Source organism: Vicia villosa, unplaced genomic scaffold, assembly GCF_029867415.1.
Source record: "Vicia villosa cultivar HV-30 ecotype Madison, WI unplaced genomic scaffold, Vvil1.0 ctg.000227F_1_1, whole genome shotgun sequence".
Classification (NCBI taxonomy): domain Eukaryota; kingdom Viridiplantae; phylum Streptophyta; class Magnoliopsida; order Fabales; family Fabaceae; genus Vicia; species Vicia villosa.
The window spans coordinates 44,103-57,617 of NW_026705085.1; the positions used below are offsets into that span (position 1 = coordinate 44,103).

The window sequence follows — 13,515 nt, forward strand, 5'->3', positions numbered from 1 at the left end:
GAGCTGCCGGATCAGTTACAAATTCAGTTGCTATCATCGGAGCTTCAATTGTGTTGTCAATGTTCGCCATTTTCAAGCACTGAGAGTGAGAACAAGGTGGTTCCACTATTTTTATTGTGGATTCAGTGGAAACACAACACAACTCACATATAGTCGTTGTTATTTATTATTTGTACGTTGATCTATGTATACATGAGAACGTGAGAAATTTTACTGTATTTATCAGGCATGGCAACGGGGCGGGTCGGAGACGGTTTTTACCTCCCCAAACCCAAACCCGAATTCCCAATCAATCCCCGTTATCCGCCCCAAACCCAAATGGGGATGGAGAATTAAAACCCAAAACCGTCCTTAACGGGTTCGGGTTGGGTTCGGGTATCCCCGCCCCGCCACCATGTATTTCGTAAAATTAATTTTTTTAATGAAAATATTTACTTTTTCAAAAATCAAATTACATTATAAATAATAAAATAAAACAATCTCAAAAAATTTCATACATATATTTCAAATATTTAAAATAATAAATACAAATTAAATTATTAAAACATTAGCCACATATTTAATAATATAAATTATAAAAATATAAATAATAATGTACATATTGAAATAAACGGGGCGGGTTCGGGGTGGGTACTAGTGTCCCCATTACCCGACCCATCCCCATGTTTTCTAATCGGGGAAAACCCAAATCCGAACCCAAACCCAATCAAAGCGGGTTTTCCCCGTCAACTTCGGAGCGGGTTCGGGTGGGTATCCGTGGGTCTGGGTTTTATTGCCATGTCTAGTATTTATTTTATATTTCATTATTTATTGTAATTAATGAAGAAAAATAAAACGATTTTATCATTTTAATATTCTTGTTCAGTTTTCTTTCATTTTTAATTATTTATATAGTTATGATTTTACTATATTCAATTTTGTGTTTAATATAATCCATGATTTTTGGATGTTTTAAAAACTGATTTCAACAGGTGGGTAGTGGATTTGCGGTAAATATTGAATCAGTTGTAATCATAATGGTAGAAATCGACACAAACTGGCCATAATAATATTTATTTATAAAAAAACGAAAAAAAAATTAATAATTTTTTTTATTGGATTTCAGTATCTTTAATGGAAATTAATTTAATATTTTAATTTTATTATTAAATAAAATAATTTTAAAAATTAAAATATTATTGAATAATATTATTTTGTTAGATGAGTGTATCTCTATTCATTTAAATTTAAAAGTATCATAGTGTTTATTTATAAAAATTCCCGTAAATTGGAGACGATATCGGTCTTCATTCTTGTTTTCCTACCTTTTTATTCTTTTTTCAAAAGGTCTATCGGTCCTCATTAAGGACTCGGTGAAAAGAGGCGATATCCACGGTGTTAAGATGTGCAGAGGGGCATCCAGTGTGTCCCATCTGCTTTTTGCTGACGACTGTTTTCTATTTTGCAGTGCCAATTTATCGGAGGTACATAATCTTATGAATTCGCTAAAAATTTACGCGGAAGCGTCAGGTCAAGAGCTTAATATGACAAAGTCTGAAGTTTTCTTCAGTAATAACTTGAGCAATCCGGCCAAAGAGGATCTAGCTGGTATGATGGAAGTTCGTCACGTCCTAGGGACAGGTAACTATTTGGGGCTGCCTTCCATGATTGGTCGCAGTAAAAATGCTATGTTCTCTTATATTAAAGATCACATTTGGAAACAGATTAATTCAGAGGTCGTCCACTATCAAAGCGGGTAAAGAAGTTATGGTTAAATAAGTGTTACAGGCTATCCCGACATATATAATGAGCATTTATATCATTCCAGATTCAGTGGTAAACGAGATTGAAAAGATGCTTAACTCTTTTTGGTGGGGTGGAGGAAATAATAACAAAGAAATCAGATGGATGGAATGGGTGAAGCTTACTTATTAAAAGAAGGAAGGCGGTTTGGGTTTTCGTAACTTTAGAGCATTTAATATGGCGATGGTTGCGAAACAAGGTTGGTACATATTGTATAATACCCACGCCCTAGTCTCCCGGATCTTCTCGTCAAGGTATTTCCCTAGAATTTCTTTCCTTGATGCTAAACTTGGATATAATCCTAACTTTGTTTGGCGAAGTATTTGGAAAGCTAGAGAAATTCTAACGCTTGGCTGCAGGTGGTGCATTGGTCATGGTAGTAATATGTCGGTGATGAATGAACCTTGGATTTGAGGGTATCGTGAGGGGTGTGTGAGTGGCCCTCAGAAACAAGGTGCGTACACTATTACCGTTAATAATATTATGTTGACCCATGTTAAACAATAGGATGTAGAGCTTTACGTGAGTTGTTTGATCGTGTAGTGGTGGAGGAAATTATTCAAGTCTCGTTAGTAGAGGAGGTTATTGAAGACAAATTAATTTGGAAGGAAGAGAAAAGTGGTTGTTATAGTGTGAGGTCAGGGTATAGGCTATGGAGGAATGCAATCAAAAGAGGTCACGAGATGCCCAATATACATAATTGGAATAGTCTTTTGAGTATTAAAGTGCCGGCTAGAGCTAAGCATTTTCTTTGGAGAATTTGTCATGATTGTCTACCCTCTCGAGTGAGACTTCGTCAACATCATGTTCTATACCCGGTTGAATATCCTTTTTGCAATAATAGTTTGGAGGATGCATGGCATATTTTCTTTGGAAGTGCGGAAACAAATAAAGGTTGGCAGGCAGCAGGTTTGAGTAATATTATTGATCACCGTGTTCTTGCTTTTGATGATGTAAAGTTACTAATCTTTGATAAATGAACAAAGGAAGATAGAAATACAGCTGGTAGAGTTGCAGTTATGTTAGAAGGTTTGTGGAAGAATCGGAACGACTTCATATGGCATAATGAGAGGGAGGAAGCAACAAAGGTTGCGTGGTTGGTGTACCATAGTTGGCAGGAGTGGTTTACGGTTTAGAATAAATCAGAGGATGACCATATTCCTCAACATAGGCATATATGGGAACCTCCACCTCCTGGTTGGCTCAAATGTAATGTGGACGCCGGATTTAACAAGAATTGTAGCACTTCTAACAGAGGGTGATGCATCCGTGACAGTTCGGGTAATTTCCATACGACAGGTACAACATGGGATGTTGGTGAGGTTTCGGTCCTTGAAGGGGAAGCATTAGCCCTCAAGGACACCATTCATATAGCTATCTCTATGTGTATAGACCGCATCATCTTCGAAAGTGATTCCCTTCGGGTAGTTCAGGCTCTAAGAAATAAAATCATTCGTAATTCGGAATTCTTTACTACTTTGAGAGTCATTCAATCTACTCTTTGTAATTTTCCCAACTTTGAGGTAAAGTTTATCAAACGTCAAGCGAATATGGTTGCTCATTCGTTAGCAAAGACGACAAATTCTTGGGCTAGACGTAGTATTACTCATGATATTCCTCCTTGTATTGATCTCTTGATTTATAATGAAAGAAGTTAGTTTTGTTTTGCTAAAAAAATGTTAACGCTTTTTTTATTAAAAATTTATTCCGTGATGTTTTTCATAATTATTAATTTTTATTTTAAATAAGTTTAATAGTTTATTTAACTTGTATATAAATTTCTATTAAATAATTAACAAGATATTTTTTTTAAACTAAAATATCGTAATGAATCTTATTAATTTTAAGATTAATTATGATATTTTAATTTAAAAGAATATCTTATTAAGTATTCCCTGGTACTATTTATAGAAAGAAAATTGCTTTTAGATTTATTAATAAAGTAATGTATTTAGTCAACATATCGTCCAGATACATTAGTTATATAATATATCTAAAAAGTTAATTTTTTTTAATAAATAGAACCAGAGAGAATATTTAATAGTTCAAAATGTTAACTTTAGTTATTTCCATTCATTATTTATGTATTTAGCGATTAATTTTCAAATTTTTTTCGTTGTTTTGAAATGTTAAGTACGAATTTTCAGTTAAGAGACAAAATTAATAATACTTCACAACTAAAATTAAATTTTATTAATTCAACATTCGTTTTTATTTACGAAAAAATTGGAAAACTATATCAATTGTTTGCGATATTTTTCACAATTTTCAAGTGTCATGTTTTTTAAACGTTTTTTAGGTTAAGTCATTTGATGAATTTGATTTAACATTTATACAATTTTGTTTTTGAGACCGAGTTATATGATCGAGTCATTCGATTTTCTTTGAATTAGTCGTCTGATTTAACCATTAACTTTTTGGTTCGACCCTTTGACCATGTCACCTTGTAATTAGAAGGTAGAACCAAATTTTAGAACATTAATTTTGGCAATATATCATTTTTTCTTATTTATTAAATTATTTTTCAATTTTTTTATTAATTTACTTTATTAAGAAATTTATATTATTATTATTATTATTATTATTATTATTATTATTATTATTATTATTATTATTATTATTATTATTATTATTTGTATTTAATAATTTTAATCTTCTATTTCAGTTCATTCAGATAATGGATACTCTTATTTTAAATCTAAACAACTTTGACCTATTTTAATATTTTTTCATTCAAAATAGATGGTATTTTTATTTTTAATAGTGTGTCATGTTATACGGAACATAAAAGATATTCCAACTAATACACCAAAATCAATCTATGATTAGCATTAAAGTGGGAAGCATCTCCCCACCTTCTAAGAATGACTCTAGACCTCTCACTAAATCAAATGCTTCAATCCAAAGCCAAATAAAAATAGATGAACACTGACATCTTACTAAGATCAATTTTTAAAAACTGAACTGAATAGTCTGATTTAACTGGTTGAATTGAAAATCGAGGTAATTTCGGTTAGGTCAGTCATGTAAAATTATAGGTGGGTCAAAATCAAAAAATCAAAAAAATTAGATTGAACTGCTCAAAACTATTCGAATCGGAGCCGGTTTTGTAAAACCACCCGGTTCAAAGAAATGTCTGTCATTCGCCAATTTTAATATTTTTAATTAAAAAATTAAAAATAATTATTATGTTAACATCAATACTTAAATCATTTCTCTTTTACAAAAAAAGAAACTCTTCTTTAACACAAATTTCTAAGTTATAACACTATGTTATAGTTTTTTTTTATAACTATGAGGGCCAACGCCCAAAAAAAGAAAACAACTACACAAGGGCTACATTATAGTCCAAAATTCCAGAATTATATATCATTATCGAAAAGTTCTTTAAGAACCCCTGGAGCTTGATTATAAAAAGTGATGTTATTCTCCCTACTACCAATCTTTGCTAAAGCATCAGCACAACCATTTGCGCTCCTATAAACATGCGAAATAATCACCACTTCCATCGTGTTCATCTCCGTCAGTATCTGTCGAAGAATAGCAATATATTCCATTTGCCCAACTTTTCCTTTATTAATAGCTTCAACTACTTGTGAAGAATCCACATTGATTTCCACCCTACTATAGTTTTTTCTTTAAGCATACCATTATATTGTATAATTATTATATTGTATAATTATGACTATCATTGATGTCATAGAATTAAGTTTGTAATAGAATTTTAACTTTATTTTATTATTTTGTGACTTATCCATAAAATTTAGCTTTATATTTTTTTATTTATTTACCAAATGGTTTGACCATAAGTTTAACCGGTTGAATCAAATGAATCTTAAATCAAAAGTCTTGCTAGTTTGACCTCCAGTCCGATTTTAAAAACATTGCATATGACAAAACTAAGGGCATTATTTTATCCGTTCTATGGGGTGAGAGTGAATAAACCGGAAATTCAAATTTATTCTTTTATATTTTGGAGATGCATCTTTAGATGCACTTAATACACATAAAAAGGGTGTGGTAAGTGAGGAACACCCCATTTATGCCAATTTTTTTTCAGAACTGCATCGTTGGAATCATCATTATATGGTACTTTCAATACATACATAAAGGATGTGGCAAGTGAGTCACCCTTAATTAAATCAGGGACATTCCAGAGATACATCTTTAGAAATATGTTTTTGGATATTGTCAAGGTCGAGTTTCAATTTTTAGTTTATTATTCTATTATTGCATGTAGTTATGAGGCACCCTAATACTTTTTTTAAAGTTACTGTCTATGAGGATGTTAAATCGGGTGAAATGAATGATGATGTTAAATTGGGTGATGTCTAAGACGATGTTAAACCGATTGATATTGAGGTGGATGTTAAACTGGTTATTTTTGTTGAGGTAGAAGTTTGTGAACACTTTACAACTAAACAAGAGTTTGTTGAACGTGAACATATGCTTCAATGGATCCGCACGCATGCTGCCAAACTTCGATTCAGTGTTGTAATTTGGAGGTTTGATAATGGCTCTACTAAAAGACAGACATTTGTAACAATGAGATGGGAAAGAAGTGGCACGTACCAACAACCTATCCAGAAATTGACACGGGATGACACCGGATCGTGAAATTGTGATTGTCCTTTTATGGTTCATGGAAATCATAAGGCGAATAATTCATGGAAATTTAATGCGGTTTCTAGTATGCATAATCATTACTTGTATCACAAGTTTGTTGGTCATCCCATTGTATATCTCCTTAATATTGAGGAGAACGTACTTGTTGTTGATATAACACTGAATATATGTTCCTCCAAAAACATACTTAAAACGTTGAAATGAAAAAGACCTCAAAATGTCTCAAATACCAAGAAAACATAAAATGTTTGTGTTGTAAACAACAAGGAGATATGAGGACCAAGAACTGAAATGCAACATTTGTTGAAGCTTCTCGATGATGATCATTATGTTTCTAGGTACAGAGTGTGTGAGGATAGAATCACAGCTCGAGATGTATTTTATACTCATCCTAATTCCATCAAGTTGTACAACACATTCACTGTGCTTATAATTGATTCAACATACAAAACAAACAAGTATAGGCTTCTACTTTTAGAAATTGTTGGTGCTACTTCGACGAAGATGAGTTTTTCAATGGGTTTTGCACTTTAGGAAAGTGAAAAAGATGAAAATGTTACATGGGCTTTTCTAATAGTGCAAGACTACTTTGAAGGACCGGGAAAATATGCCAAAGGTCAATGTAATCGATCGCGATACCACACTAATGAATTCAATAGCAAAGATGTTTCCTACATCCTATGCATTACTTTGTAGGTATCGCATAACCAAAAATGTGAGAAACATACTTAAACCGGCATTAGGGACTAAACAAATCAAAGGTTAAGATATAAAAACGATCAAAGCTAGTGTGGTAGTGGAAAGAAAAATGGATATTTGGAAAGGTGTTATAAATTCTTCCACGTAAGAGTTATATGCAGAATATGTCATACAGTTCAAGATAGTGTGTGTGAGACATCCAAATTTCCTAAAATGAGTTGAGAGTACAATTCTAGACTAGGTGAAGAATAATATTATATGTGTTTAGATCGATCAAGTTAGACATTTTGGAAATACAACAACTAACAAAATTGAATCTACACATGTTATACTGAAGAATTGGTTGGGAAATATAAAAGTGATTTTTGTAGAGGTTGGAACTCTGTGAACCAAATTATTTGAAATTAACATAATAAGATACAAACTTCTTTTGGTCAGAGCATATTTGTAGTAGAACACTAATTCAAAGATAACATCCTTTATTCATGGTTGGTTGACAACATCTCTCAGGAGGGATTGAATTTTATTTTTCACGAAGCCAAGCGAGCATAGAAAATAGGACTAAATTGTTCAAAATATGGTTGTACACTTAGGTAGATGTACAGTCTTCCATTTGTTTGTTTAATTTCAAAGAAAATAAGGTTGCTACACTAATACATATGAATGAGATTTACACACAATAGAAAAGGCTATAGTTTGGTGATGATGGTGTGATGAAGGATGATAAATCAAACATATCTATCATGACCAAGTGGAAAGTGATCCAAGAGAGATTCATGATAGCTGATGACAACATGAAATTCCACATCAAAGAGAAATTAAGGAAGATTTTCTATCCTGAAACCACATATTTGAAACCACCCTCGAAGCCGGTTAAAACAAAGGGTTCCTCTAAAAATGTCAAATCGACCGAGAGTGAAATTTCTACAAAACGGTCTCCTTTTTACTTTGAATATGTTGACTAACATTTTCCAAATTTTCCAACTCAAAAATCTAAAAAATTATTTTCAAGGATGATCACATTAGCAAACCATCTTCTTCACCAGTATTACCAAAAATCATTCACATTAAAAGATGTCACTTTTTAAGCATAAATACATTGAGTGGATTGTAGATGTTAAATGAGATTGAAACTTTTATTTTTGAGCTGTTCTGAGTTAGCTCGATAAATGAGAGGAGAATCACACATTTGCCTGCCACCAGCTTATATAAGAGTTGACGACACATACGGAATCATACACATTGCTATACAGGAAAAAAGAACATTGCGATTCAATTATTAATGATCTTGTTCCTTATATTTATGGTAAGATGCCGTTTGAAAAATGAATGCACTTCCCTGAAATGGGGTATCTTAAAGCAATTGTTTATGATAGGATATATGACGCCTGATGTTCATTTTTATTGACTTGTTTTCTCAGTTTGTTTTTTTGGCTCTATCATTGTGCACAAAGATTTATAAGCCTATATCTACATAATTTCCACCTTCTTTGGTTAATGACGCTAGTACCACTTAACTTGGCCATAAAGCCCAATTATTTAAGTCCTACTATGGTTTTACTAAGTCTAAAGTCTTGGTGACCACGATAAATCTCAGTAGACTTGATAAAGAATCAGTTAATTATTGCTAGACTATGTTTGCACTCTCTTCATTTAGCTTCTCCTCAAGGTTCTCTCCAAGTTACAGCTGGATTGGTACCATTTTGAGGTCTGCTCACTTATCTGTTGGTATGAATGGCAAGAAAATTGGTTTTTTCAACTGTCTCAATGGTGTGAGACAAAGAGATCCATTATCTCCTCTTATTTTCTACTTAGCCGAAGAAGTTTTAAGCAGATGAATTTCTAACTTGGGAACAAATGGGGATGTCAAGCTCATTGGTGGTATTAGAAATTGTAATGTACATTCTCATTCCTTATTTGTTGATGACATAATGAATTTCTATAAAGGGGATATCAAATCTATAAGATCCATTACTCATCTGCTCAATAGGTATGCATGATTACTCAAGCAAAGTATGTAACACACAAATCCTTAATCTATGTTGGGGCTATGAATCATGACAGAGACAAATATCTGGCTTCTATTCTTGGGTTTGCAATGGCTCAACCTCCATTCATATACCTTGGTGTTCCAGTCTTTAGGGGTAAGCCTAAAGCTAAATATTTTAACTTCCTTGCTGATAGGATCAAGCTCAAAATCTCTAGATGGAAGGAACCTCTCCTCTCCATGAAAGAAAGACTCCAACTAGTCAAATATGTGGCCCAGAGTATAATCCTCCACTCCATGAAAACTTATGGATGGCCTGTGAAACTTCTTCAAGATATTAAAAGGTGAATTAGAAATTTCTTATGGAAGGGTGATGTAGAGAAAAGAAAGCTTATTACCGTGGATTGCCATAGATGATGAAAACCATTTAAAGAAGGGGGTTGGTTTGAGCTCCCTCTTATCACTAAACTAGGCTACTAACTTGAAACTTTGTTGAGATTTCCTTAATGAGGAGATTATTTGGTGCACTCTATTAAAATTTTTAGTGTTAAGGAATAAGAAACCAATCAAAAACAACATCATTTCATCAATCTGGTTTGAGAAGAAACTTCAATTCATAACAATTATTGATAATTCTTCTTGGCTTTTAGGCAATAGAATGGAAGCAAATTTTTGGCTTGACAACTGGTGTGGCACCCCTTAGGTAGGTAGATTTAACATACCAAACATGTACCACAAGCATCTATTAAAAATTGTTGGTTAAGTTGCCATCATAGAATGAAACATTTAAATTTTATGATCACTCATATCTATCGGGAAGGAAATATGTATGCGGGTGGTCTTGCTAGCGTTGGCTTGAAGAATAGAAGTTCATCTTTGTATGATAATATTTAAGAGGCTTTCTTGCATAAAGTTTTGATTCCCCAAACTTAGATGAGTATCCCATCAAGGGTTTAGTATTTGTTTCCACAAAAAAAAAAAATTCTCTACAAACAATGAATGATAACAAACAAAACCCTTCTTTAATCAAGAATAATAATTTCTCCTTCTTCCCAATATCTATTAAGAAACTTCTCCTCATCCAAATCTGTCACTCCCATAAACTCATCTTTTAACACTAACCCCGCAAATTTCTTCAATGGACTTATCTTGTTGCAATCTCGCAATGAATGACCACACAATCTTTCCAACTCCTTAAAATAGAACAAATCTTCATCAATAAAAACCGTTCTCTTCATATTTTGTATCATCACTTGAGCATCTTTCTTTTGTTTCTTCCTTTCCATGCTAACATTATTGTAACCAAACAAGTCTCTTTGTGAAGCCAATATTTTATCCACCACAAGTTCCTTCTTAACCTTTTTATTTGATAAATTTGAACACTGGTTCTCTTTATCATATTCAAATTTTCTTTTATTTCTTTCTCCATATTCCGATCGACGTGACTTTGTAACATTTTTCTTCAATTCTTCCTTTAGTTTTTCTTCAATTTTCATTTGTTTCTCAGCTTCCCATTTTTCCTCCAAGGACTTCCACTTCATCTCAAAAAGATGACTTAGCTTCATTGCTATTCTTTGAGTTTTCTGATTCACTTGATGTAATACAATGGTATTGTAAAATAGGTTCCTTACATCACTTGCAAATTGATCTATTGTAAGATATAAACCCTTCTCTAACTTCAACTTCACAGTCTCAAAGTTCATCAAGGGTTCACCTGTTTGTAGATTATTTTCAAAATTACAGTATGAGTTAGAACTTATTCCATGCAAATCACATACATTATATGTTTTTATTAATCAATTATAGAATAGGTAGAATTTCATTTCTAAAGTATTCTTGGATAGGAAAATTAAATTTGTGATGGAAATTTAACATACTAAAATGTATAATATTGTTGTGTAAATAAATTTAAATTTTGAAAAGATAAATTTTTTTTAAGTCAATACATCTTTTTTGTACTTAGACATAGATAAAAAATATATATTTAAAATATATTAAATTATATCTATAAAAATAAGGTAATAATTTATAAACTTATTTTATATTGTTTGTTTATAATTAAATTCAAATTTAAGAAAAAATAAATTAAAATAACAATATAATCAATTTTACAATTAATTTATAATGTCATGTTGTTTCAATAAACACTCAGTTGATAAAAAAAAATTATAATTATAAACTTTTATCATGTTAATCAAACAACCTTTAAATAATCTAAAGTGTATATAAGATATTGAACGATGATTATTTGTATCAGTTCTTACATTATTATTTTTATTTTACAAAGTTATAAAGAATGTATAAAAAAAAGAGAAAATGGGTCATGCACTGACAGTGTAAAAAAGTTTTACACTGTCAACCAATCACGACCATGTATCCTACCAAGTCATACTGTTATTTTTAAATTACTGAGATGACATGGCAGAATGATATATTCTCATTGGATGACAGTGTAAAACTTTTTTACACTGTCAGTGCATCACCATTAAACCCTAAAATAAAAGGATATTCTTTTAAAATAAATTATTTCGGTTAAATATTTGTACATCAATTCATACTTTAAAAATTATTTCAATTAAAAAAAAAACATCAATGGAAACACATTTAGAACATTAAAGATACCTTTAGAATCATGATTAGTGGATGCCTTTGAATCCATTGCATTCTTAAAATCTTTTCCATCTGGATTTATCATTAACCTCTTCAAAGTCACAAAACATTGTTGTTTCTTGAAAGAATTCATTTTGTTCACGTCCAATATTTTTCTTGAATGTATTACAGGAACATCTGAAATCAATTATTTTGGTTGAAATGGCAAAATAAACTTCTAAAATAAATTCTTTCAATTTATAAAATAAATATTAATTAAAATGGATTTATAGCAAAGATACCTGAGATTAATGTATGTTTTCCTGAATTTGCCATTAGAACATATATAAGTGATATTGTTAATAGTACTATGGTTGTGTGGAAAAATTTTAGGTTACCGTTCTAAATAAATAAAAAAAAAACAAAACAAACCAACACAAACTTAGGGATCCAAATTTTGAGAGAAATATCTGCAATAAAAATTGGGCATTGGATAACAACTTCAATTTCTTTAATATCTCGATGGATTAAATATTTTATCATAATTTCAATAATTTTATTTATTCTTACAAAAAAAGTGTTGCTTTTATTAAATAATTTTGTATAAAATAATAAAAGAATGTTATCATTATTATATTTTTAATTTTTAAAATATTATAACATAAAAGATGTTTGGAAAATCTATGTAAACCTCCAAAATCCAACTTTAATACAAATTTTGAGTTCTCTCAAATTAGGGGATTTTTGGTGTTATATATTATGTATAAAAACTAACCCTCATAAACGGGTGCAGTTACCGTGCATAGATAAAAACATATGCACCATGCATAGATTATTATGGACCCTTGGATCATTGGATCAAATTCTAGACATCAATTGTTAATACTCAATACTCACCACTCAATACTCAATACTCAATACTGGATTAAAAACATGATCCAATGACTTATGTAGGCTTATGCATGGTGCATAAGTAAAATCCTTATGCATATTAGCCAAAGCCCTCCTAAACCCTTCCAACCAAAATCCTTCAATTATTTTCATTCAATCATTCTCTTTTTTCAAAGCACTCCACTTCATTCCCCTCCAAACTTCCAAACAAACCCTAAAGGCACGAGAATTACTCAGATTATCTTGCACGCAAGTGACCCATGATGAGACAGGATGTCTCACAGAATTAAGGATATCATGCTTAGCATGTTTCTATTTTATTGAAGCGCCTGGATCACATATAAACAATATGCTTCACATCTTGGTAGAACATCTTGCCTCACATTTTTCTTATAAAATATTGTCATTCATATCTAATAAAAACATGCCCTTTAGCGCCAATTTTTAGGAAAATACAACATGCAAGATGCGAGGCACAATCTAAGTGACATTCTTTAGGACATTCTTACAAATCTTTAGAGTACGACGAAACAAAATAAGTAGCATGTTAACTAACTAAAACCATCTTCATATGATTGATAGAAAAATAGAAGATCTCAAAACATCATATAAGCACAACATTAGAGAAACCAGACTTGCATATCAACTTGCATATCAACTCCCCCTATTTGCCGCAAAATGGACAAGGGGTTTTAAAGTAATATCCATCCCAGATCAGGAAAAAGTGCCAAAAAAACCAAAAGAAATAATCCTATACATGATAAAGGAACCATTATCCAGCCAACGAATGGCAATCATATTATTAGAACCAAAAGACCCACACAAGGGCAGAGAAAAGAACTTAGAATCCTACCAAATAATTGGATTATACAACAATTAATCAATTGTCAATAAAAACTTCATCATTCAATAATTTGTCACTGCAAGTCACCATCGAAGAT

General features: G+C 31.5%; 1 protein-coding gene across 1 annotated transcript; it reads right to left on the reverse strand.

Moving 5' to 3' along the window:
• Window positions 1-10,116: 10,116 nt before the first annotated feature.
• Window positions 10,117-11,837, reverse strand: LOC131625611 (transcription factor GTE12-like). Its single transcript, XM_058896458.1, has 2 exons — window positions 11,717-11,837; window positions 10,117-10,808 (listed from the first exon to the last, which is right to left on the reverse strand). The coding sequence occupies exons 1-2, from the start codon at window positions 11,835-11,837 to the stop codon at window positions 10,117-10,119; spliced, it is 813 nt and encodes a 270-aa protein (XP_058752441.1).
• Between the last annotated feature and the right edge of the window lie 1,678 nt (window positions 11,838-13,515).